Source organism: Mus musculus, chromosome 2 (assembly GCF_000001635.26).
Source record: "Mus musculus strain C57BL/6J chromosome 2, GRCm38.p6 C57BL/6J".
NCBI lineage: Eukaryota > Metazoa > Chordata > Mammalia > Rodentia > Muridae > Mus > Mus musculus.
In genome coordinates, this window is record NC_000068.7 from 132,545,361 (window position 1) to 132,572,012 (window position 26,652).

At 38.1% G+C, this 26,652-nt stretch overlaps 1 protein-coding gene across 22 annotated transcripts in view; it reads right to left on the bottom strand.

The window, feature by feature from the left end:
• Positions 1-26,652, bottom strand: part of Gpcpd1 (glycerophosphocholine phosphodiesterase 1) — a 49,167-nt gene that overhangs the window by 16,279 nt on the left and 6,236 nt on the right. For 7 of the 22 annotated variants that reach the window (XR_003953728.1, XR_003953727.1, NM_028802.3 and 4 more), the window contains exons 3-10: positions 23,260-23,356; positions 19,267-19,351; positions 13,247-13,322; positions 11,575-11,616; positions 8,597-8,720; positions 4,954-5,194; positions 2,197-2,359; positions 1,481-1,613 (exon numbers count right to left, since the gene is read on the bottom strand). Coding sequence is in view for 20 of the 22 variants with exons in the window: in NM_028802.3 (NP_083078.3) it covers positions 1,481-1,613; positions 2,197-2,359; positions 4,954-5,194; positions 8,597-8,720; positions 11,575-11,616; positions 13,247-13,322; positions 19,267-19,351; positions 23,260-23,356 (961 nt within the window). In the remaining 2 variants the exon portion in view is untranslated. The remainder of the gene's footprint in view (positions 1-1,480; positions 1,614-2,196; positions 2,360-4,953; positions 5,195-8,596; positions 8,721-11,574; positions 11,617-13,246; positions 13,323-19,266; positions 19,352-23,259; positions 23,357-26,652) is intronic. The other 15 variants (NM_001291052.1, NM_001355648.1, XM_006500276.4 and 12 more) reach the window with 5 other exon arrangements.

Consider the following 26,652-nt stretch of genomic DNA (forward strand, 5'->3'; position numbering starts at 1 on the left):
CCTAAAAGATCATAACAGTAACCACAAGTCCCAGAGCACCTCAGAATCATTTATTTGTTTGTTTATTAGAAACCGAGTTTCACAACTGGTCTAAGTATGTAAGTGTAAGTAATAAGGGACAGCCTTGAGATCAGGCTGGCCTTGAACTCTAAAAATTCCACTTGCCTCTCATCCCAAGTGCTTGGATTAAAGGTATGTGCCACCACTGCCATGCCAGAATGATGTGGGGGCTGGAGATGTGAATCGTTGGTTAAGAGCACTTGCTATTCTAGAAACAAGTTTGCCGCCTAGCTAGCATCCACACTGGATGGCTCACAACAACCTGTAACCCCAGTTCTAGGTGATGTGACATCCTTCATATTCCATGAGCATTGCATACACATTAATAAATATATACATGCAAATATATTATATATATATAATAAATATATATTTAACATAGTTTAAATAGGATTACATTTTTTATTAGATATTTTTCTTTATTTTCATGATTTCCCCTCCGAAACCCTCTTCTCCCTATCTCTTCCCCCCTCCCCCTGCTCACCAACCCACCCACTCTCTCTTCCTGGCCTCACATTCCCCTACCCTGGGTCATAGAGCCTTCACAGGACCAAGGGCTTCTCCCATTGATGACCGACTAGGCCAACCTCTGCTACATATGTAGCCAGAGCCATGAGTCCCACCATGTGTACTCTTTAGTTGGTGGTTTAGTTCTGGGATCTCTGCGGGAACTGGTTGGTTCATATTGTTGTTCCTCCTATGGGGCTGCAAACCCTTTCAGCTCCTTGGGTCCTCTCTAGCTCCTTCATTAGGGACCCTGTGCTCAGTTCAATGGATGGCTGTGAGCATCCACTTCTGTATTTGTCAGGCACTGGCAGAGCCTCTCAAACAAAAGGATATACCTTCTTCTAAATTGGATTAAATTAAATTTTATAGTAGAAAGCCTAGAGCAATGAAATACAACACTGACAGTTTTACAAAACTGGGAGGGAAACACAACTGTATTAGGCTGGCATTTGTGTCTTATGAAGTCTATGCTGAACTCAATTCCTTGGACTTATACATGTCCACAGAAGCATGGCTATGGAGAAAAGAATCCCTAAGGACAGTCTTGACCAACCCTTCCATAGCTGAGGTAACCAAGAGCCAGAGGAAACAGAGCAGCCTGCAAGAGCAACAATCAAGAGTGATGACAAAGAGGCCAAAAAGCTTTCTGCATTGAAACTTTCCTCCTGGCTTTCAATTTTTAATGTCTTTTTCATTATGCAGCCAGTATATGGAAAAGATTGAACATTATCTCAGGAAAGCCGTTGTTTCTATTGAAACAGTAATTTCTTTCATCACCACTTTCATTTAATTCTACAGGTAATAAAAGGTACTTTCTGACATTTAGCAGGTAAAATTCCACCAAGTTTGGGCTACATATCCAAAATATCCAAAATCATATCCAAAATCATATCCAAATATAAATAAAACTTACTTGGCAGTCGTTGTTGAGTTCCCTGCACCACGATGTCCAACGTCCAATGGTATTCTTGGTTTCCAATACTTGGAAAATGAAGACTGCATAGAACAACTATATCCAGGTAATGGCTTGATGATGATAAAATCAACTTCCATAAGAAAAAGGGGGGGGCATGATTAAAAAGACAGCAAGACTATAGGCTCAAAGGCATCTGAAAAGTACTTAACCAGTTTTGTTAAAAAGAAAAAGATCAACATAAAATTGATTCAGAGTAAAAGCCGAAAATTCAGTAACTATGCTCCTTAAAGTGTTATTAAACAATGAAAGTAGACAGTTTACTTTTATCATTCACAAATAAAAAATTTGGCAGGCTGGTGAGATGGCTCAGTGTGTAAGAGTACTGACTACTCTTCCAAAGGCCCTGAGTTCAAATCCCAGCAACCACATGGTGGCTCACAACCACCCGTAATGAGATCTGATGCCCTCTTCTGATGCGTCTGAAGACAGCTACAGTGTACTTATGTATAATAAATCGGAGCGAGCAGGGACTGAGCAAGTGGGGCTGACAGGAGCGAGCAGAGGTACTAAAATTCAATTCCCAGCAATCACACATGAAGGCTCACAACCATCTGTATAGCTACAATGTGCTCATATAAAATAAATAACTCTTTTAAAAAATTGGCATAACCTTAGTTTAGCTGTAAGGGCCTAGCTGCTTCTCCCCAACTTACCTCTGACTTTGCCTATAGTTTTTCTGGAATTTCTGCTCATGATGGGAAGAGTAAGGATTCCAGCGCTTCTTCCACTCTCAGCAATGGTAGAAGACAGGAGGCATGCTGTGCCCACGTGTCCAGGAAGAACATCACCCTGAACTACATGCTCACTGAGATCTTCCTAAAAAAAAAAATGAGGTTCAGGATATCCTGAGTTAGTGTGTGTGGGAGAATGAGGATGTTTGGCAGGCAAACGTCATCTCATGTATGTAGAGGTCAGAGGACTTGTCAAAGGTGGGTCTCCTATTATGTGGGTGCCAGGGAGTGAACTCATGTCATCAGGCTTATTAGCAGCACTGAGCCATGCTTCAAACTATGCAAAAATCTATTACATTTTTTAATAGATTTAGTCATTAAATGAATGTGTGTGTGTGGGGGGGGGGGGTAAATATGCACAGTGCCTGTGGAGGCCAGAAAAGGAGGTCAGATTCCCTCAAGATGGAGTTCCAAGAGGTAATGACCTGCACCATCCATGCACTAGAAACTGAGCTCAAGCCACTCAAAGAATAAAAAGGGCTCTTTTAACCATTTACCCACCTTTGTGGGCTGCCCTGAATTTTTAAATATTGTTAATTTTCAGCCCCCTAAAACCTTCAAAGTGAACTTGGAGTCTACAGAAGACTACTGATAAAAAATCTAGGAGCTGAGCAGTGGTGGTACACGCCTTTAATCACAGCACTCGGGAGGCAGAGGGAGACAGATTTCTGAGCTTGAGGTCAGCCTGGTCTACAGAGTGAGTTCCAGGACAGCCAGAGCTATACAGAGAAACCCTCTCTCGGGGGGGAAAAAAAAAGAAATTAGGGCTAGAACTTAGTTGGTAGGTACTCGCCTAAGTATTCATGAAGCCCTAGATTTGATCCCCAATATGAAACCAGACATGGGTGTACATCTCTGCAATCCCAGCACTTGGGAAGCAGAAGCAGGATTGGGATTAGTTCAGGTCACGTCCAACTACAGCTAGTCTAAACTACATTTTAAAACCCTATCTCAAAGACAAATGTACACACCATAGAGTCAAGCATAGTGACACACATCTATAAGCAAAGGCAAAGCAGAGTGTGTATTTTTAGTAAGATCTTAAGGTAGACACTAAAGTAATGAAAATTCAACCTCATACAACATCTTTACAAATTCCCATCATCTTACAGTTAGATCTATAATTTTAAGAAATATGATCACAGAGTAATTACATTAGATCTTATGTAATAAGAGGCAATCAAAAAGTCTCTCACAAAAATATCTAAAATACAATCAAATTGAGTAATTCAAAGATTACAACTTTTAATTATATGTAACAAGTTGTACTTTAAGTCTAAGTCAAGTTTTAAGTCTACCTTGAATTCTGTTGCTAACAAGAAAATGTGGCTAAGTACTACCACTGGGCAGATGTTCTCTTACTTCAAAAACAGAAATCAGCAGAGGAGAAAGGAGGCTAAGAAACCAGTGCATATAATCTACAGGGCAGGCACACCTTGTAGGAAGCAAAGAGCTAAAATCTCTAATGTAAATGCCATTGGGTTGGGACATTAGCAGCACAGATTTTTCAAAACCTGACATTAAGTTTTACTAACTTTTTGGAAGCAAGATGGCTTAGCAGGTAAAAAGCCTGCTATGAAAGCCTAGTATCTTAAGATATTTTTCTATCGTTGAGATAATACACCATGATGCCCTGAAGTAAAGTAACTTGAGGGTGAAAGAGTTATTTCACCTTATAACTTGTAGTTCATCATCCAGAACTGTCAGGGTAGAAATCAACACTCGAATCTAGAGGCAAAACCTCAAGCAGAGGCCACACAAAAGCACTGCTTACCGACTTGCTCCTCACGGCTTTCTCAGCCTGCTTCCTTATACATGCCATCCAGGTCCACCTGCCCAGGGTGGCACAATGAACTAGATTCCCCTTATCTGTCAATAAGAAATACCCACAGACATGCCTACAGACTAATTCTACAGAGGCATTTTCTCTATAGCCTTCTTCCCAGGTATGGCTACATTTGTGTCAAGTTGAAAAAAATATTCAGCACATCTGGAAACCTGGGTTAAATAGCAGACCTACATACAGAAGGGACCAAATCTCTAAGTGGCCCCTGACCTCCACAGGAGCATGTGGCATACAAATCTCACCAATACACACCCCCACATATACACCATATACCCCACATACATACAATAAAGATTTTTATTAACTGTTGTTAATTTGTATTAAGTTATAAAATAAAGTTACCATCACAGGGAGTTTAATAAAGATAGGCTTGAAGCTATGGGTGTAGTTCACATGAGAGGCTAAAACATGCATGAAGCCATGCTCCCATTTTCAGCACCACAGAAACTGGGCATAGAGCTCATGCCTATAATTAAGGCCTTCCTTAACATCATACGAGTTCAAGGCCAACATGGAAGGGCTACAAAGTCCTCATTAGGAGAAAAAAACAGACCACTACCATGAAGGAAATTCGAAAGAAATTCCGTTTGGTTATCCATGAGTGGGTGCACAGCTGCCTGATCCTCTTTAATCAATCTATGGAAAGTTCTTTGGAAGATTTATATTATTACTTAATAGGCATAAACATCTTGTCCTGATTTAAAATATAATTCTACTGAAACTGTCTTATTCTGTTCTTCCAAATGTTTCTAAGAAGCAAAATCTAACCATATACAAAAATAAGTCCATGCCTTGAAGTCTCTGTCTGGTCCCTCACTGATATAACTACTCACCTCAAAAAAGTCAAAGATGAGCTCCAGATTATCTGGTTCCATTGTCTGTATGCTGTACTCTGTCCAACGATCGGGCTGTAAGCCATACCCACATTCTGGCTGTGAGTGCCTGCACTTGAACTCATTGTCACTTATTAAGGATATCTCCAGGCTGTTGGACATTTTGTGAAGAACAGTGGGAGAGACCTTATCGTCATCATCATCTTCATCTTCCTCCAGACCCTCGAGTGTGAGCTTTACCCTGTATTGACAAGAGAAAATGAGGCTAGTAAGAATGAGTCACATCATGTACATAAAAACAAAAGTATCTTAAATAACGAAAATCAAGGAATATCCACACTGCAAGTTTATTTACCATACTACCAACTCTATAGCTTGCTCTACATTTCTTAGCCAGGAACTCTTTTTTGGGAGATCTCATTTTAGGCAGATGATTTGAATGATGAATTAAGCTAAAGCCTATCAGTGCATTTTTAACTGTACATCATTCTGTGTTTCTATGAACAATTTCTTCATTTTTTGTTTTGCTCATTTGTGTGAAACAGGGTCTCATATTATGGTGGCCTGGTACTAGCTATGGAACCCAGGCTGAACTTAAATGCCGAGTAATCCCATTGTCTCAGCCTCCCAAGTGCTAGGCCTGAGCCAGGACTGGAGTCTCTATGCATGGATAGTACTATCTGCATGTGTATATTTATATGTAACATTTCTTCTTTTCTTTTTTTTTAAAGATTTATTTATTTATTATATGTAAGTACACTGCAGCTGTCTTCAGACACACCAGAAGAGTGAGTCAGATCTTATGGATGGTTGTGAGCCACTATGTGGTTGCTGGGACTTGAACTCAGGACCTTCAGAAGAGTAGTCGGGTGCTCTTAACTGCTGAGCCATCTCACCAGCCCTATATGTAACATTTCTAATCAAATAAACCAACCAAGAAAATATAATATAATAATAAGCCTCATAGCAAGAAAAACAAAGACCAGTTTCCTAATCCAAAGGGCCTCAAAGGCAAGTCTACTCCTTAAGAGAGGCAATTAGGGCTGGAGAGATGGCTCAGTGGTTAAGAGCACGGACTGCTCTTCCAAAGGTCCTGAGTTAAAATCCCAGAAAGCACATGGTGGCTCACAATCCATAATGAGATCTGATACCCTCTTCTGGTGCATCTAAAGACAGATACAGTGTACTTAGATATAGTAATAAATAAATCTTTAAAAAGAGAGAGGGGGGCAATTAGCTGCAGATACTTTATTGCCAAAAAGAACACTAAGGTCTGCAATATTTCTTCCATCAACTAATAGAGATTAACCAAATGAAGCACCACCATGTAGAAAACCAGTTATTGTAGAAGGTAACATTACAAAAAATGTTTACTCTATATTTGCTTTTACTTGATGAGAACTGAACCTAGGGTCTCATCCATTTAGCATTCTAGATTCAAATGGAATTTGACTTACAAATAGAACTTTTGCTCTCTCTGTCCCTGTCCCAACCACTTTTGCAAGCCATGTAGTTGAGGTCTCTTTGACAGGCTAAAGATGCAGATTACTCTACTAATAATATAATTCTGATATTGCATTATAGAATCTGTCAATAACTCAAAACAAAAACCAACATCTCCTCTCAGAAAGCAAATTCTGAGGAATTGTTCTAGACAAGTATTAAACACCCAGAGGTTAATAAACCAGGGGACCCCAGAAATGTACAAGCAGATAAGAGAAAAAAGAGGAGGAGGCAAGTTTAAGGAAAGGGATCTGTGATGGGAAAGAAAGGATTCCTTCAAACAGCTATACAATGCTGCAGTCCACTAAAGATAACAGTTTTCCACCTATAAATGAGGCAACCAGGAAGGGAGGGAGGGAGGGAGGGAGGGAGGGAGGGAGGGAGGGAGGAAGGAAGGAAGGAAGGAAGGAAGGAAGGAAGGAAGGAAGGAACCTTTATAAATTGGTGCTACTGAGTTGCATGTTCACTGTTATATTTAAAATGCAAAAGCTAAACCAAGTTTTCAAATGACTGAGGATCTTACAGACACATTTGTTTCCTAGTCCGTGGGGGCTAGGCCTATCACTAATATAAATTTTCCTAGTCCGTGGGGGCTGGGCCTATCACTAATATGAATCTGGGTGAAAAGGATGACCAGAACAGCCAACTATGTCTAGGTATACACATTTATTTCAACAGGAATCAAATCATTTAACTTGTAGAATCCAACTACATAGAGTTGTAAGAAAGTATTTCAGAGGCTGGCAGTGGTGGTGCACACCTTTAATCCCAGCACTCGGGAGGCAGAGTCAGGTGGATTTCTGAGTTCGAGGCCAGCCTGGTCTACAGAGTGAGTTCCAGGACAACCAGAGCTACACAGAGAAACCCTGTCTCGAAAAACCAAAAAAAAAAAAAAAAAAAAAAAAGGATTTCAGTGAAAGTCAAAACCATCAAATTGATTTCTATATAAACAAGATTGGCATAAAATTCAGTTTTGTTTGTTGTTTGTTTTTGAGACAGGGTTCCTCGGTGTAGTCCTGCCTGTCCTAGGCTATAGACCAGGCTGGCCTTGAACTCACAGAAATCCACCTGCCTCTGTATCCCAAACACTGGGATTAAAGCTGTGTGCCACCATCCATAGGCAAGATTCAGTACTAATTTTGCACTCAAAAAAGTGCAGCACAAAGAAAAAAAGTACTAGTAAGCCAACTAATGTCTTACTCCAATAAGCAATAAGACAATTCCCTAAATTGCAGAGCACTCAGAGCAGGCTGAAGCAGAAGTTCAAGTCCACTATGGGTATACATTAAGATCAAAATATAAAAACAAAAACAAAACAAACAAACAAAAAAACCCAAAACAAAACCAGTTTGAGTCCAAATAGCCAACGCACCCATACTAAATTCTATCTACCACAATAGCTAATATATTTCTTACCTGTGATTGGGATATGTATTATAACATACTTGGCATACTCGGGTAATTATAAAGATTTAGAGTAAATAATATCATTATAAATTTATATGAAAAAGATAACCTGGAATTCTTGATTCCAAAACTACATGATTAATGTTAAGAGTAAACATCTTAAATAAACCACCTTACTCAGATTTATGTTCAATGATATTACAGAAAAACTAATTTAACTCCTGTTGTAAAGCTTTTCCATCAAACAGGGGAAGAGAAGGAAGCAGAAGAGGAAAGGAAGAGGAGGAGGAAGAGGAAAGGAAGAGGAGGGGGAAGAGGAGGAGGAAGAGGAAAGGAAGAGGAGGGGGAAGAGGAGGAGGACGCGGTGGGAAGCAGCAGAGTCTGGAGCTCCCAGGATAACTTTTACTTTTATTGTCAAAAACATCACAATGTTTATCTCTGAAGGCCAATTCTAGCAATCCTTGCTGTTTGTCATTTTCCTCTCCCCAAAAATCACTTCTGTTTTTATCAGTTTGAAAGTAATACATGCACCTAGAAACTACTTGTTTTTACAAAAATGAATTTTTCTGGTTGTAAATTTTACTGTTACAAATGTGTAAAGGTAGCAATTTGAGAGGAATGAAACAGTTCATTATCCTAGAACCCTATAGATTGAAAGGTTAAAACCGTAAGTAAGAAATCTACAGTAATAAAAAAAAATTAGTGGCCTAATAAAACAATCACATGGTCATACCTAAATCTCGATTTTTTGAACTTTTTCTTGCTAATTGAAACAGGAGGTTTCTCAGAAAAATGCAGACGCAATCTTATTTCAGTCTGACATGTAAGCCATCCAGAATCCAGTGTTTCAACACCATCTGGAGGGATAAATAAGAAGGATAATACAATTATATATTTTTAAGCAGTCTGGTTATTAAGACATATGTATTAAGAATTCTAGTTCACATTTATATCTCAGTACTGATACTATGTAATACTGGTCCTTTCCCAACATTAAAACTTACTGTGTTACTCTAATTAAAGGTAATCTTAAAATGTATCACTGAAAAAGAACTTCCATTTGAAGTTAGAAGAACAAAGCTAAATGACTACTAATAATCAGCTACTTAATGACTCAAGTAAGTGAAGAAAGTCTATAAGAATTGCCACTGGGGTTGGAGAGACGCCTCTGTAGTTAAGAGCACTGGCTGCTCTTCTAGAGGACCTGGGTTCAATATCCAGCACCTAACATCAGCTCACAACATCTGTAGCTCTACTTCCAGAGGGTCTGACATCCTCACACAGACAGACAAGCGCAATAAATTTTAAAAAGAAAAAGATGGCTGTGCACATATTAAATTCCAGCACTCAGGTGGCACAGACAAGTTTGAGACCAGTCTGGTCTACAGAGCAAGTTCTAGGTCAGCCATGGCTACACAAAAGAAACCCCGTGTTAAAAACCAAAAAGAAAATATTGTCATTACAAGCCAGGAGTGGCAATACACAACTTTGATACCAGGACTCAGGAGACAGAAGTAGGCAGGGCTCCACCAGTGCCAGGTCAACCAAAGCAACAAACTAAGAGATCTTGCCTCTGCCTCTGTCTCTCTCTTTTGAGACAGGGTTTCTCTGTCTCTTTCTTTTGAGACAGGCTGGCCTCGAACTCAGAAATTCACCTGCCTCTGCCTCCCAAGTGCTGGGATTAAATGTGTGCACCACCATGCCTGCATGAGATCTTGTCTCAAACAAATAATAAAAATGAATTTATTGGGCATAGAACATCTTCCAACCCAGCACTCAGGAAGCAGAGGCAGGAGGATCTCTGAGTTTGAGTGAGACCAGCTTGGTCTAAACACACACACACACACACACACACACAGAGAGAGAGAGAGAGGGGGAGAGAGAGACAGAGAGACAGAGAGACACCAGTATTGAAGATGTGAGAAACAAGAAGGAAAAAAAATGAGTCAGCTTTCTGACTCTCACACTAATATGTGCCACTATAACAAATGGTGGAATAACATGCTGTCAACACTGCTTAACTTGAAGTTACCTACTATTAAAGGTAATACATTTTCATAAATACCAGAAGTGCTTAAAAAAAAAAAGGCTTTGTTCCTGAGGTATATCTTAAAATGCCTTACAAATCAATTTTCAAATATTATTTAAAAAGTGCATAAAATCAAAGAAATGCTTTTTTATCCGAAAAACTACCTAAAGCTAATTTAATATGACAAGGGAAGTGAAAAAGATAGAGACAAAGTCAGAAATGCTACAATTTGTAAGCATAAAAAGTAGTTAACATGACAGATAATATGTCCTGTATTACAGCTCAAGAAAAAGCCATTCTCTGCGGGCTGAAGAGGGCTTCTACCTTTACTTTGTCTCAACTACCTGTAACTTGAGGGAATTTGCTACCCTTTTCTGGCCTCAGAACACCTGTACTCAGATGCACAATCATACACACAATTAAAATTAAAATAATCTTAACTGGGTGTGGTGGTACAGAGGCAGGCATGCTATGAGTACAGTGAGCCACACTGTTTCAAAAAACTAAAACTAAAAAAAAAAAAAAAAAAACCACCAACAAGACATTCTCTATAAAGATCTAAGAAAAGAAAAAAACAGCATGTTATCTTTTGTTAATAATGCAAGACTTTACCGCCGGGCGTGGTGGTGCACACCTTTAATCCCACCGCAAGGTGGTGTACACCTTGGAGGCAGAGGCAGGCGGATTTTTGAGTTCGAGGCCAGCCTGGTCTACAAAGTGAGTTCCAGGACAGCCAGAGCTATACAGAGAAACCCTGTCTCGAAAAACCAAAATAAGAAATAATAAAAGACTTTAAAATATTAAGCATTAAGGCCATTCAAGCATTTTAGATTATATTGCTTTATAATATAATACTTCCTAATGAAAATAATGGAGAAGGTTCAATTCCTTTTCAAATACTGCCATGGTATATACACTGCCTCTGTGTTTAATGCATATAGGAAATGCTCGTCAAACATTCTTGCCAAGAAAGCACGCTTGCCACCAGCAACTCATCTCTGGTCTAGGGTCAGACCAAAGGCACTTGTACCCCTGTCCCACTTCCAACCAAGCATGCGACAAGGCAGCACAGCAGCCTGGTGGACTGGGAGACATCTGACCACCAGAGGAAGTTTGGATTCTGAGGATAAAGTACTAACCAGAGCAGAAGAAGGTATAAAAGACAATTAACATTTTCACATATTTTGAAGATAATTTTCAACTTAACTAAAAATTAGTTTTGAAGAGTCAGCCAGAATTACTAGAACATTCTGGCTGTCTGGATTTATTGTAAACACATTATTTAAACATACAAAATATACAAATTTAGCCTACAAGCAACATTTAGCTCTTTGAATGTTCTAAAGAACCATTATATTTCAACATAAGAGTGTTAAATAAATGGTATGCTAACATTTCCATACTAATATATAAAAATTTTATGCATATACACCATGTGTAATTACATCAGTGACTAGCTAGCATATCTACCTCCTTTACCAGTTATGTCTTTATAATTACATAAACTCAAAAATCTGAAATGACCAAACACTGCATACAAAAGTTTGAAACTATTTATGATTTAACAAAATATACTTGTCTGTTTTCAACACTGCACTGTGTTCTCAGTGGGCTTCATTTTTCTCAATGAGATGTTAACAGGTCAAGCATATTAAATGTTTTCAAAATTCAGTCTCACTTACTGTGGATGCCAAACTGTCCATCGTCAATAATGATTTCACTTTCTAGAATTCAAGGAAAATAAAAAGCCGAGTTAAAACTTGATGTGTACAGAATGAACAAACAACTGAGAATTTAAGTACTGCTTAAAACAATATGCCTATAACACTAAGCAGCCTAGAGTGAACAAGCATGTTTATTGTGCCTCTACATAAAGTATTTCCTTTCAGGAAACTAGCAAGCAGTGTTGGTCCTCCAGCCCTGATTGCTCTTACACAGAAGGTCCTGAAAAGGTGCCCTCGAGGATTGGGGGAAGCTCAGCACCCGCCATATGTGCGCCTAAGGAGCAACTGGACAAGAGATCCTTGCTTATGTCTCAAACCAACAGTCTTGGCACAATTAGAATGCTTATTTTTAGGTGGTGGACTTCCGGAACTTGGCTTAAGTGTGAATTTTCTCAAGCCCCAACAATGTTACAGCCAACAGCATAAACTGTGCATAAAGAGCTGTTGAGAACTACCAAGTACTTGCACAGCCCCTCACCATTTCAAGATCAGAAAAAAGATGCAAATCTATCTGTCTAGTGAAACCTGAGATAGGCTTCCTCAGCCCTCATCCCGGCCTATTGTAAGCAAGCCTGAAATAACTGTCCAAAGAAACGGGGTGTTTCCTAAAGACTGTCCAGGAGACTGCACATTGTCTGTACATTTACATCGCTTTCCTCTAAAGCAGGACGTTAATTTCTACAAGAACAGAAATAAAATCATTTTACTTCTCACAACGCCAAAATATATTTAATTTCAAGATGCATCCAAATGCATATTGTTTTAAAATACCTAATTTTCATAAGCTCTGACTTCAATAAGACTATTGTAATTCTAAAGATGCTGCCATAAAAATTATCAAAAACATATTAAAACATATAAAAAGAAAACCCAAAGAATGATGGAATAAGACAACTATAAACAAAATGTGTTCTTTAAAAAGGGCAAAGCAGAAACTCCCACCACTTCCTCATCTAAACTACAAAACCCACAATCTCAATTTTGATTTTTTGTAGGAACTAAAACAAGCACTTCTCAGGCTAATTCAATTCACAAATACAAGTGAGTAGTTTCATGAATGTGAAATGGGTTAAGATTTTTCAGCATAGAAAAAAGTGAAAAGAGAAATGCTATTTCTTGTCACAGAATATTGAATTAAAAAAGCAAAAACAAGACAAAACAAAAAGACAGCCAAGAGGGAATTTAAACCAATTAGAGGAATATATGTCAAAGAAATGCAAATTCATTTAAGTATTTACTAGTATTTAAAAAACAAGTATGATAACTTTATTAGCATTCAAAGCTGAACTTTTAAGAGATTTTGTTTTGGATCAATTATTTCTTAAAATGTTCTCTAAACTTGAACAAGAAATCTAATGATGCCATGACTCCTCAGACAAGAATGTAATTACCTTCCAACTCCAGATTGAACTAAATCTTATAATAATCTAAAGCCCCCAAACAAAAGTAAGTAGACAAGCATTTCTAATAGTTTATAAAGAAAGGCTATAAAAACTGTTCAATTTGAACAAGATCCGTGAAATGCTGGTGAAATCTGGAGCACTGACAATGCATTACTCCCCTAAGCTCCTGTGCAGCAAATTAGTAACTTTATGCATATGCCTCAAACAGATGCAGTTAATGCCCATACCTAAAGGGGTTATTGATCGTGGTTGTAGATGAGTCTCCCACTTGTGAACTATGACTTGACATGGACCACCGATAGTCTGCAATTTAAAAGTTAAACGTCTGCAATAATTTCTTATATCTTATTTTCTACCCATGATTCCATTAGATGTTTGAGGCCTATGTCTTAAACTAAATGAGACCAAGAAACAAGAAAGTCATCTTGCTAGTTATTCAATACTATATGTCCCAAACTAGGCATGTACCCAGGTCACAAAACATGATGAAATACTACCAAAAAAAAAAAAGTTAAAGCAATAAATAAATTAAAAAAGAAACTAGATGAACTGGCACACAGAACTCTCTTAAAGCCATTTGCAAATTTATCCATAATACTTTGTGGTTTGGGTTTTTTTTTTCTTTTAATTCTACTGTAAATTAAAATGAACACCAATTATACTTTCTTTGGTATGTCAAGGGGTGTTTCTAAGTACTTTCCTGCTCTCCTAGGAAAGACTGCATGTTTAGAAGACAAGCCTATGAGAGCAGGGATGGCAAAAGCCAAGTACCTCAGGATCACTTAGCACAGGCTACTGCAGGAAGCCAGAGGTATAACAAAGTCCTCTACATTTCTCAATAACCCATGACTGCAAAGAACACAAGAAATCCTAGAATACAGGACAGCTACATTTGAAAAACAAATGATGGTGATAAAATTAACATCAAATTTGAGTTTTATGCTTTCAAGTTGAAAAAAAAATCATAGTATAACAACTCCCAATGTTGTTCTGTGTCCTTTCTAGTAAAGAAAATGCTGTGCTGCTGCTGACACACAATTTTACAACAAGAATGAACAGACAGCAAAGGCCTCTGAGCAAACTCAAGGAAGAGTAAAGAAACTTATATTTAAAATGTGCCAAAATGAAGCTGCAATCTTATGGATAGAATTATTTTTAAATATTCTGATAATTTTAACAAAATACAGAAAAACAAAAGGTAAAAAGTATCCACTATTGCACTACTTCAGGATTATCACAACCAACATAAATCTGTGAACCTGAATATAAACTCCTGCATGTTTTATACTCCTTTAGATGCCCTTCCATTGTTGATCTGATAAATGTAAGCATCCAACAAAACAGACATATTTATTAAACACATAATTCCAGCACTTAAAGCAAACAAGTTAAATTATTTTCTCAAATTTATGAACAGTTTAAAAACTACAATAGCACTGGAGGTTTATTCAAATCACTAAAATTGGATATAGTAAAAGAGATGTTCTTTGTCAGTACCTCTTTGCCATTACAGTGGCCATCTTAAAATATGCTGAATATTATAATTTCTAGTACACTAAATTCTGCTATATGCTTAAAACTGTTAACTTTTAAAACATTTTTTGGGGGATTGTGGGGATGTGTGTGCACATGCAAACACAGAGACACACTTCCATATATCATTTGAGCTTCAAAGAAGTAAATACATTTTAAAAAGGCATGTTTCTTAACACTGAAAGCACAGACTGAACAATTTAACTCTACTGAACATTCACTCTACCTTTCCCTCACACTCTTCTTCTACCTCTTAGCTGTCAAAAATTGTCTTTCCTTCAAAGACGATTTGGATTTAGATTCTTAACAAAAGTCAGTAACTAAATGTGAACTAAAGCATGCTATGAACAGGGGTAAAAATTACAGTGAGAAAAGGACAGTTTATTTTGCTTCAGAGAATAACTCTACAATAATGACTACAGTATCTACATCACCTAAGAATAGCCTTGTGAATTATATACTTCATAGGAAAACTATTTTAATAATAATTTTAATATCTTGACTTTCACCAGTTTTAGCAACAAACCCATTACTTACACAATAAAAATGCACAGACTTGAATAGTGAGGAGTAGTCCAAAGGACCAGTTTAATAAGATGATTTCTGTCTATAAGCATTCTCACTATAGATAGATGTATGCTGGCTGGTACACAAAATGTTAAAGTGTAAAAAGCAAACAGCACACCTTCAATCCTAGCACTCAGCAGTCAGAGGCAGGTGGATCTCTGAGTCGGGCCCAGCCTGGTGTACACAGCAAGTTCCAGACCAGTCAAGGCTACAAGGTAATACTCCTGTCTCAAAAACAAACAAAAACAAAAGCCCTAATTTATAAAAACAGTGATTTTTTTCTAAGCTGTTGACTATGGCTTTTACAATAGACAAAGTAATTTTCAATTTAAATTTCACTGATGTGCTTAATAATAAGGCTGGAATATTTTAAAATTTAAACTCTTAGTGATGATTCAAAAAAAAAGCCTGAATCCTTTATACTAATATGCTAATCTAATATGCTAAAAATCATTCATTCTTTAAAATTTTGAGAAAAGAACTGTTCCATTCTGCAAATGACATGATAAGCTTAAGCTTTTGGAATAAAGTGCAAGGTTATCTTTGTAGAAAAGGTAACAAGCATTTTTATTAACAGTAAAATACCTACAGTTACTTCATAATTTAATATATAAAATTATACGACTATGGAAATATCTCTAGACATGTATTATTAACAAAATATTTACAATATTTTCTGAAAGATTTACTTATTACTTTTTTTAAAAAATATTTTTAATTATGTGCAGGTATGTCTGCATGTGGGCGTGTCCTGCAGATGTCCTTTAAGGCCAGAGGTGTCAGATCTCTTGAAGTTGTACCCATAGTTTTGAGCCACCCAATGTGGGTCCTAGGAATCAAACTCAGTGTCCTTAACCACTGAGCCATCTCTCCAACCCTTTTCTTAAATACTTGGATACCACTCAATTACACCAAGTACCAGGAAAAACATGTAGACGTGTTTAGTTTGTGTCTTTAATACATCAGTAAGCAAAATTGTAAGTCAGGTAAACTGCTTGCAGACAAACTTTATAATTTAATTTTTACTGATTCCTTTTTTCCTACAGTTTGAAAAACAGGATTTATTATTTTATTTTATTTTTTTTTTTTTACTTTACAATACCAACATTTCTAGTAAGTCCAAGAAGGAAATGGTTATCCTGACATGATTCAAATAAAGGAAGATGGATTTTCCTAGCAAAGCATTTGGCATCCAGAACAATATTATTGTATTAAGAAGCTACTCTACAAAGGACAACGTAAAAATGAAAAATTATTTAATACCTGACTCACTTGTTAAAGAATATTAAAAAATAAGAAATGAACAACAATGAGATTCAATAATGAATTAAATTATGAGTATTAGCCTTAAAAGTGTGATACTTAATACAAAATGGTGTTTTCACAAAGAAATTTTTGAAGAAATTCTCAAAAATTATATTCAAAAATTGGGTAACATTTCATTCTGAAAAAAAATCCATTAATTCCTTCAATTTAAAATCTAATTCCTCAACAAAGTAGTTTAAGGCTGGACAGATAATTCAACAGTTAAGACACTTTTTTTTTTTTCCACTGAGAAACTGAAACTTCTAACATCCAGACACATTAGCTCACAGCCAACCACAACTCCAGTCCCAACTGTGATGCCCTCTCATCTGTCCTCTGGGTGTACCAGGCACACACACAAGGTGTACGGACATACAGACACACAGGCAAAATACTCATAAATGAAATAAATCTTTTACTTAAAGCGTATTTAGTGAAGTTGTGCGAAATCAATGGACACTGCGTGGGTACACTGTTCTATTCTAGGACTGTTCATCTACTTTGTTTACTATATTTAAATAAAGGAAACAGTTGCTACCTATAAAATTATTAAAAGTTAATATAGCACACTAACATTTTAATATATATATATATATATATATATATATATATATATATATATATATAAAAAACACTTCACAACTTCTAAAACAAACATGTAACTTTGAGAAAGGAAGAGGAGGGGCTCACAATATGCTCCCTTCCCTGTGTTCCACAGATTGACAATGTTGCTACGAATAGATGTTTTCTTTAGTGGTCTAGACACTGCCAGTGGTTCATTCTCCCATAATAACCCTTTACCTGTGCTCCTGTAAGTAACTCCAATTAAACTCATTGGCATGAGCATGCATGCACACACACACACACACACACACACACACACACACACACACACACACACAAAGAAAATAGAAAAACTGAGAAAAAGGACTTTACAACTCATCAAACTAAAAATGAACATGTCAAGAAGAAGTATGGAAAAAAAACATATGACTTGTGACCCTGTATTTGCTTACAATAATATTTAGTGATTAATGGGCCCCAAGAAGCCTGCATTGCAAACCCTTCACTTTATGGATAAAGCTGGCACCCATCTAAAGGGTGAAGAGCTAACACAAGTTCAGCTGCTAAATTCTGTAGCTGCCTAGCTAGACTTCCCACAATTCCTGCCCAGTGACCCACTCTTATGGCCCAGTTCAACTTTCCTACCAACCCTAATATTCATAAAATAAGGAATCCACTAAGTTGTATACTTTCATGATTCAAGATTCCTTGTGTATGTCTACCATTTTTTGCCAATATACCCTTAAGTCAAAGTTTCATAATTATAATAAAAAATGTTTCATCTTAAAAGCACCACTAACTTTTAGAAGTGTCACTTTAAACTGGCATGAGGGGGAGAAAATGTAGCCACATGTGTGGGGTTTTGTGTAGCTATTTACTCTAGTCCATGAAAAACATACTTACCAGGGCAGCCCCTGCATCACACGGTACATGTGTGCACGATACAGAGCAAGCACCTACTTGAAGAAACACACTCACCAACATATACTGTAAACTTTTGCAAGTATTACAAGGGAAAATTCTGTTACTGTTTAGCAGATGTCCTGCCAATTTTCTAAAAGGAATCAGTGGACTGATTTGTTGCTTTCAGTTACGTAGTCTATGAAAAGAACAACACTACAGGTTGGTCTACTGTGGCCTGTGTTGACAATAGTTTTATGTAACTATGCCCAAAGGACTTACTGTCCAGATTCCCTTTTCCACATAAAATTTAACTTCCCATTACACAAAGTTTTTCTATACCAGGCCTCAGACTTCTAACAATAGGAGTGATTTGATTATCCACACATTGTTCAATTTGAACTGGAAGACCTGACCATGAGGTACAACCCCTAGACCAAATAAACAGATGTTCTTTGTTGCTAGACTATTGTCAAGATAAGCCAACACAATGATCACCCATAATGTAATTTAAATTCAATTACTGGATATTTACATAATATTCTTAATAATAAAAAACGTAATAGGTGCAAAAGACAGCTGGAGTGGATTTGTCAGTTTTTATGATAGCTAAGAGAGTGAGGTAATGGTGGTTGCTATTTAATATGTAATAAAAGTATCCCATAATTCTCAAAGAAAATATAATTTCCCAAAGGCCTAGTCCATATTTTGTTCCCCACACATGCACAAGTGAGGCAAAGGTAAAAATCCGAAGGGAGAGAATCTTTTTATTAAATAAACTGATGTCTGTAAACTAAGGAAACAAGTTAACATTTTCCTCCTCTGAAAATGAAAACAATCCTAAACTAATGAGCTGTGGACAGGCAGACTGAGGACTAATAGATGCTCAAAGTTTTCCAAGACCCTGCCTGATCAGCAGCAGCATTTATGGGGAAGCTCCAAGAGGAATCACTCTTGTTTGGTAAGCATTAAATAATATAGCCACTAAGGAATAGATGGCTGCCATGAAAAAAATTTAAATTAATATGTTTCTCTAAATGTATTTGTACCACATAATAAAAACAAACTTTAAAGCCCTATAATTTGTAACTAGTTGACAAAGTTACAGAAAGTGCACACATGAGCTAACCCTGGGAAGACTGCAGCACATACTTACTATTTATCAGTCTTTCAAAAACCCCAGGAAAATGTCTGAACTATGTACTTACCTGGTTCTCTTTCTTCCTTCCTTTTTTTTTTTTTTTTTGGTACTAAAATGTTAAGAATTCTATTTCTTATTTGACCAAAACATACTCATTTTATTTCTAATGTTTTCAAACTTAAATTTGTTACTATGCAAAGTCCTACAGAAATAAAAAAATATATAAAGAAAACATACCTTTGGTTCTAAAAAGCAGCCTCTGAAGTAGCGGTACTTCACTGACACTCCTCTATTGAGAGCAATCACTGCTTTCCACAACACACTGAGTGGTGAAGACAAAAAAAAAACCAAAAAAAAAAAAAAAAAACCATTAATATCAAAGTAAAATGTATGAAGAACTCTTAATTCAGAAAACTTCCCAAACAAGGACTCTACCCATGACCTAACTCCAGGCTTGCCCACCAGGCAGTGGGAATGCAGCAATTAGCCCATCCTCAAAGAATTTCCTTTCCCGAGTGGGTGGACAAATATATAAGCAAGCCACATACACTAAACTAACAAGGCTAGGTGAGGTGGAGCAGGTCTGTAATCCTAGCATTTGAGGCAGAAAAATTCTGAGCTCAAGGTCTAAGTGGACTGCAGAGCAAGTTCAAGGCAAGCATGGGCTACAAGGTAAGATCCTGTGTTTAAAAGAAAAAAAAAAACCAAAACCTTTTTTTTCCAGAAAAAATTCCAAATTTGATGAAGCTCTGGAGTAGAATCCCCAGTGAGAAAACTGAGTTTGAGACTTAAAAGATGAAAAAGAACCAGACACACATATCACCACATGAATTCTAAAAAACTCAAAGCAAGACAAGAGTGAATCCTGTCAATCTCCTTTTCTTCTAACTTACCCAGAGATGCTTCATGTTATTACAAAACTTTGGAGTACACCCTTCAGGTCATAAATGAGCCATAAACACTGCCAAGTTAAAGTCTCAAGCCTAGCTGTTCTTTATTCTTTAACTTAAAAAATCACCTCAGCTAGTATTTGTCATAGGGACACTGGATGTATGCATGTAGTATTTAGGATAGCCAGTAACACACATAGCCACAATTCGAATAAGTGCCACCTTTATTGACATCTTTTCATTCTATCCTCACCACTTTGCTGTGGAGATTAGAAAATCAAGGCCTGACTCCATGAGCTTGACTCAAGATTACAGCTAGCTGCATACACCTAGACCTGTCCTTTCCCTGTCCACTGCACTAGCAACAGATTTACACTGAGCTTCCTTCATGCTGCTAGTGACTACATTTCTCTTTGTAGCTCAAGAATCAAAGTGTGTGTTCTAATCACTAACATCACATACTTCCCAGAAGGTGGTTACAGCTAAGCATGGCAGCCTATACATGTGATTGATACTGGTTAAGAGGCTGACATCAGAAATTTGTAAGCTCAAGAACAAAATGGGCCTGGACTACAGTGTGAGTTCAAGTACATTTTGAGTAAGTAGTTAAGATCCAGTGTTAATCTACTGGGTGTTGGGATTTGAATTTAGGTATGTGAGAGCAGATGTGGTAAACTGGGGAATGGTAGGGCACACCTTTAATCCTAGCACTCAAGAGGTAGGGGCAGACAGATCTCTGAGTTTAAGGCTAGCCTGGCCTATATAGCAAGTTCCAAGCCAGCCAGAGTTACATGCTGAGATCCTGTGTAGTAAACAAACAAACAAACAAACAAACAAAGAGACAAATAAGAAGTTTAGAAGAGCTGGGCGTGGTGGCACACGCCTTTAATCCCAGCACTCGGGAGACAGAGGCAGGCGGATTTCTGAGTTCGAGGTGAGTTCCAGGACAGCCAGAGCTACACAGAGAAACCCTGTCTCAAAAAACCAAAAAAGGGGGCTGGCAAAATGGCTCAGTGGGTAAGAGCACTGACTTGTTTTTCCGAAGGTCCTGAGTTCAAATCCCAGCAACCTCATGGTGGCTCACAACCATCTGTAATGGAGATCCGATGCCCTCTTCTGGTATGTCTGAAGACAGCTACAGTGTACTTATTGCAAGGTGGATCACGCCTTTAATCCCAGCACTTGGGAGGCAGAGGCAGGCGGATTTCTGAGTTTGAGGCTAGCCTGGTCTACAGAGTGAGTTCCAGGACAGCCAGGTCTAATGTCTCAAAAAAAAAAAAAAAAAAAAAAAAAAAGAGTAGGTGTGGCTCTTGTCCAGAACCTGGATTCCATTACCAGCAGCCACAGGATGGCTCACTTCAGCCCAAACTCCAGCTCCAGGGGATTCACATTCTCCTCTGACCTCTTTGGATACCAGGCAATCATGTGATATACCTGCCATTCCAGCTCCAGGAGATCCAAAGCCCTTGTCTGGTCTCCTTGGGCACACAAATGACACACACAAACAACACATAAATTAAAAAAAAAAAAAAGAAGTTTAGAAGAAGCTAGCAAAATGGCTAATAAACACACTTAGCCGGGTGGTAGTAATACATGCCTTTAATCCCAGCATTCAGAATGCAGAGGCAGGTGATCTGTCTGAGTTTGAAGCCAGCCTGGTCTATAAAATGAATTCCAGGACAGCCAGGCCTACACAGAGAAATCCCTTCTCAAAAGAATAAAGACACTTGCCACCAAGCCAGATAACCTAAGTTCATTCTCTAAGACTCACATGGTAGAGAACTACTCCCAAGTTGTCTACACGCGCCACGGCATGGGCGACCTTATACACATATGTACACATGAAAAATTAGTAAGTACATAAACAAATACAACTTTAAAAGAAAACTAGAGAGTGAAAGATCTCAGCAGTAGAACATTCCTCTGGCATGAACAAAAAGCTGTAAGCTTAAGCCCCAGTACTTCCCCCAAATGAAAAATAACTTCTCATACACATGTGCATGCATATGTCTGCAATCCTAGTGCACAGAAGGCTGAAGCAAAAGGGCCAAGTTCAAGACCAGCCTCAAAGTAATAATAGTAATAATTAAATGGCAGTATGCATGTTTAGAATGTGTATGAGGGCCTGGACACACACACACACACACACAGAAAATAACAATGGAATGAGAAGCCTAGAGATAACACCTAGATTTTGTTTTAAACAAGACAAGCCTGCTACCTTGAAACACGGTGGTAAAGCTAATGTGGTGGCACAGGCCTGTCCTAATAACTAAGGAAGCTAAGACAGGAAGTTCAGGGCTCAAGACTAACCCTGGGTAACTCAGCAAGATACAATCTCAAAAATCAAAAACAAATGGTTGTGTGTGTAGCTCAGTGGCTTAATTCTTGCTTAGCTTATGCAACATCATAGGTTCAGTTCTTAACTCATCCAAAACAGGGTGAGGGCCCTTCAGGAGAGGTGAGTTCTTTGGCGTGGCTCAGTGAGTAAATGAGTTTGCTGCCAAACCTCTTATTACACAGTGGCATACAAACAAACACATATAGATATACATATATATATAATACACAAACACACATGCCATTAAAACGTAATAAAAGAGAGATGAGGATGGCAGGAGTCACAAGATATCAAGACATCTTGAAGAGTTTTGAATGGGCTGGTGAGATGGTTCAGTGGGTAAGACCACTGACTGCTCTTCCAGATGTCCTGAGTTCAAATCCCAGCAACCACAAGGCAGCTCACAACCACTGGTAATGAGATCTGACGCCCTCTTCTGGTGTGTCTGAAGACAGCTACAGTGTACTTATGTATAATAATAAATAAATCTTTGGGCTGGAGGGAGCAGGGACCAAGTGAGCTGGGTCGACCAGAGCAAGCAGGGTTGGCCTGACCTGATTTAATCCCCAAACAACCACATGAAGTCTCAAAACCATCTGTACAGCTACAGTGTACTCACATACATAAAATAAATAAACCTTACAAAAAAAAAGTTCTGAATGGAAGTAATAAGAAACCTCCCTGCCCTATGAAGTGATTTTAATTTTTTCGTAAAAATTAAGCTAAAGCTGGGTGTGGTGGCACATGCCTTTAATCCCAGCACTCGGGAGGCAGAGGCAGGCAGATTTCTAAGTTCGAGGCCAGCCTGGTCTACAGAGTGAGTTCCAGGACAGCCAGAGCTATACAGAGAAACCCTGTCTCGAAAAACCAAAAAAAAAAAAAAAAAAAAAAAAAAAAAATTAAGCTAAAAGAGAAACTATATAGATAATACTTCAGCAGTCCCTACGTTTATAATGTGAATGTCACAATTACTCTGCAATCTGGCATTTCTGCACTCACCTGTCTCCTGTCTCGTTTTCATTAATAAGAGCCACAGCATTTTGAGGATTCCAGTTTCCCAGGGCATCACAGCTTCCACATATTGCAAAGACCTCTCCTAAAGAAACCAGAGCTGTTAGGCTTTTCCAAACAAGAAACACTCCAATTTTAGGAAGCAAGAAGAGGAGTTTCAGTTGTCTTTTGTTTTTGATTTTGTTTTTCGTTGTTGTTTTCTTTAGTCTCCCTGAGTCAAGAAGGAGGAGAAGAGCCTCAGGCAAGACTTGACTCCCAGCCACTCTACCACCTTGTAAGTTAACTGGACTTAACTCTCAATACCAGAGGCAGCAAAAACAGGTACAGAAACAAGCTTGTCTTTATCTATTCAACTATTAAGCAAGTAAAAAGCATTCAAGAAATGAATTGATCAGATATGATCTAATGTTTTCGAGAATATTGGGGACTATCCTGGCAGTCAATTGTCTGATATTTCTATAATTTTTGGAAGCTGTGTATCTGCATTTCCTGTATAATATTTATTCAGTCTTAGGTATCTGATGGGGTTGAAGACTAGATAGTCAGTCTTACTAGAAGCTTAAGTTGTTTAAGGTTTAAGAAGATGTTTTAGGGCTTGAGAGATGGCTCAGCTGTTAAGAGCACCAACTCTTCTGAAGGTCCTGAGTTTAAATCCCAGCAACCACATAGTGGCTCACAGCCATCCATAATAAGATCTAAGGTCCTCTTATGGGGTGTCTGAAGACAGCTACAGTGTACTTGCATGTAATAAAGAAATCTTTGAAAAAAAAAGATGTTTTAAGTCTACGATGTTTTTAGGATAGTAAACAAATTCGGATAAAAATTATTTAGATATAAAACTCTAAACTCACCAGGATAGGATAGATAATAGAATGTTTTCTCCTGAGTTGTCAAATACAAGAAGACTGAACTTTTTGAATGTAAATCTTATCTAATAATTTCCATAATTATTTCATAATTGTTCCTATTATATGTTATTATTTTAACAGAAAGAGCCTTTTTATTTAGGAAGAGGGGGTAATTGTTGAGGTTTGGTCTGTTGCTTCATATTGTAATGCTAAATTCTGTACACTAAGGTCTAATTGCCTATGAATCAATTCTCATGTTTACCAGCTTTTGTTGTGCTCCTTAATTTAAAACTATTGGTTAATATCTATAGCCTACAGAAGAGAGGTAGCCGGAGCTTCAGAGCTTTGGTTCCCAGGCTTGGGGTCTGACGATAGACCACTGGAGGGAGAAGAGGGTAGGAAGGAAGAAGACTCCACGGGGTACGTGGATCAGGAGAATATGGTCATGAGGGCTGGCCAGTTGGAGTAGGAGGAGCCGCCCAGGGGGAACATGGCAAGTTATATCCAAGGGTTATTGATAGGGAAATAGACAAAATAGTATAGCAGGCTGATATCTGCCCAGATCTAACGTATTAAGGCTAATTATAAAGGTTTTGTGTCTTTTATTTGGGAACAAAGGTGATGTAGAAACCCCCAATTAATTTTTACTACAACACTTTGGTAATATATAAGACCCTATCCCAAAAAGAGTACAGTATAGGGCTGGAGAGGTGGCTCAAAAGAGACCTGCTCTTCCAGGTCCTGAGTTCAATCCTGAGCCACCATATGGTGGTTCACAACCATCTGTAATGGGATCTGATGCCCTCTTCTGGTGTGTCTGAAGACATCCACATAAAGAAAATTAAAAAAAGGAAAAAGTACAATGTAGTCAGTCTAGTCTCTCCAGAAGGTTACGTATAGGAGCCAAGTGAGCAGTGAGAAGCTACATACCAGCTAATGGGCGATAGTCATCTGAAGAATTCTACCTAGGTTTCTGGCTGAACATAAAGCATGCGCACATGCACGCACGCAAGCACAGTCAGCTGCTGTGGCGGTTGCTACAACAGACATGTTAGCTGTACAGAAGGAGTCAATCATGGAGTCTTTGGACACATTTACTCTACTCCTGATCTGTACCAAGCTCTGAGCTAGGTTCCAGAATTCAGCATCAAGACATGACCATGTTTTCATAAAGCTTAGCATTTGTCACAGGTCAAATTATTCAAGTAATTTAAAAATCTCTGGAAGATCTACAAAAACAGTGCCAGAACCTGAGGAAATTTCTCAGAAGCCCTCTCGCCGTCCTCACCTTGATAATGGTGAGAGTAAAAGAAGAAGAAAAGAAAATGCTCGGGGCTGGAGAGATGGCTCAGTGGTTAAGATCACCAACTGCTCTTCCAACAGATCCTGAGTTCAATTCCCACAACCACATGGTAGCTCACAACCATCTGTAGTGGGATTTGATGCCCTCTTCTGGTGTGTACTCAAAGATAAAGTAAAATCTTTAAAATTAATAAAATTTTTAAAAAAGAAAAAAAAAGAAAAAGAAAATTCTCAAAAGAGGAAATGGGGAGAGGAACAGCAAATCTGAGGAACTGAAAGGCAGCCAATATAAGCAGAGCACAGCAAACAGCAAGACTCACACCCAGGTGTGGTAGTATTTGGTGTAATGCCTTACACCAATTATTTCACAGTACTTTAACAGGCAACAGAAATTCTGAAGTAGCAAATAATTCAATTTTAGCCAAATATTTCAACTTCTTACAGAATACCCATCTCTATCTGTGAAAAAAGTTCAGTTTTCTTTCTTTTTTTGTTTTGTTTTTTGTTTTGTTTTGTTTTGTTTTGTTTTGTTTTTTGAGACAGGGTTTCTCTGTATAGCCCTGGCTGTCCTGGAACTCACTCTGTAAACCAGGCAGGCTGAAATCTGCCTGCCTCTGCCTCCTGAGTGCTGGGATTAAAGGTGTGAGCCACAATGCCCAGTGAGTTGTTTTCTTAACAGCAATAAAAGATACCTTGAGGGGTGGGTGCACTCTTGAAGTACGTGTCTGACATACAAGGCATTTGAAAATTGGGCCCAAGAGGAAGTGTGACTGAACCAACACATGTACACAGGTGTGGACCAGCACACCCTTGGACTAGAAAATAAGGTATCAGGCTTCAATTAGGATAGCTGGTAGTACTGGCATCAGAATTTAAAATGAGTGGAGGATTTCTGAGGAAATCCTCAGGCTAGCCGGGAATACAAAGTAAGACCCTGTCTTTTAAAAGAGGTAGACAAGATAACATTTAAAAAGACAAGGTCTTTGTGACATTTTGGAAAGAGAAGGCAAACACAGGACTGCACCAAATTGGCATGACCTGTGTGACAGAAAACAATTCAGGCTTCTGGATTCTTTTCTGTGGATGCCAATAAGAGCATAGGTATTACCTGAAAAGAAAGTACAGCGATGGACAATGCTTACAATACCAAAAAGGACATTCCTGAGGCAGACATGATTTTTGCCGTGATAAAGAAGGGTGAAGGCTCTGGAGAGATGGCTCGAGTTAGGAG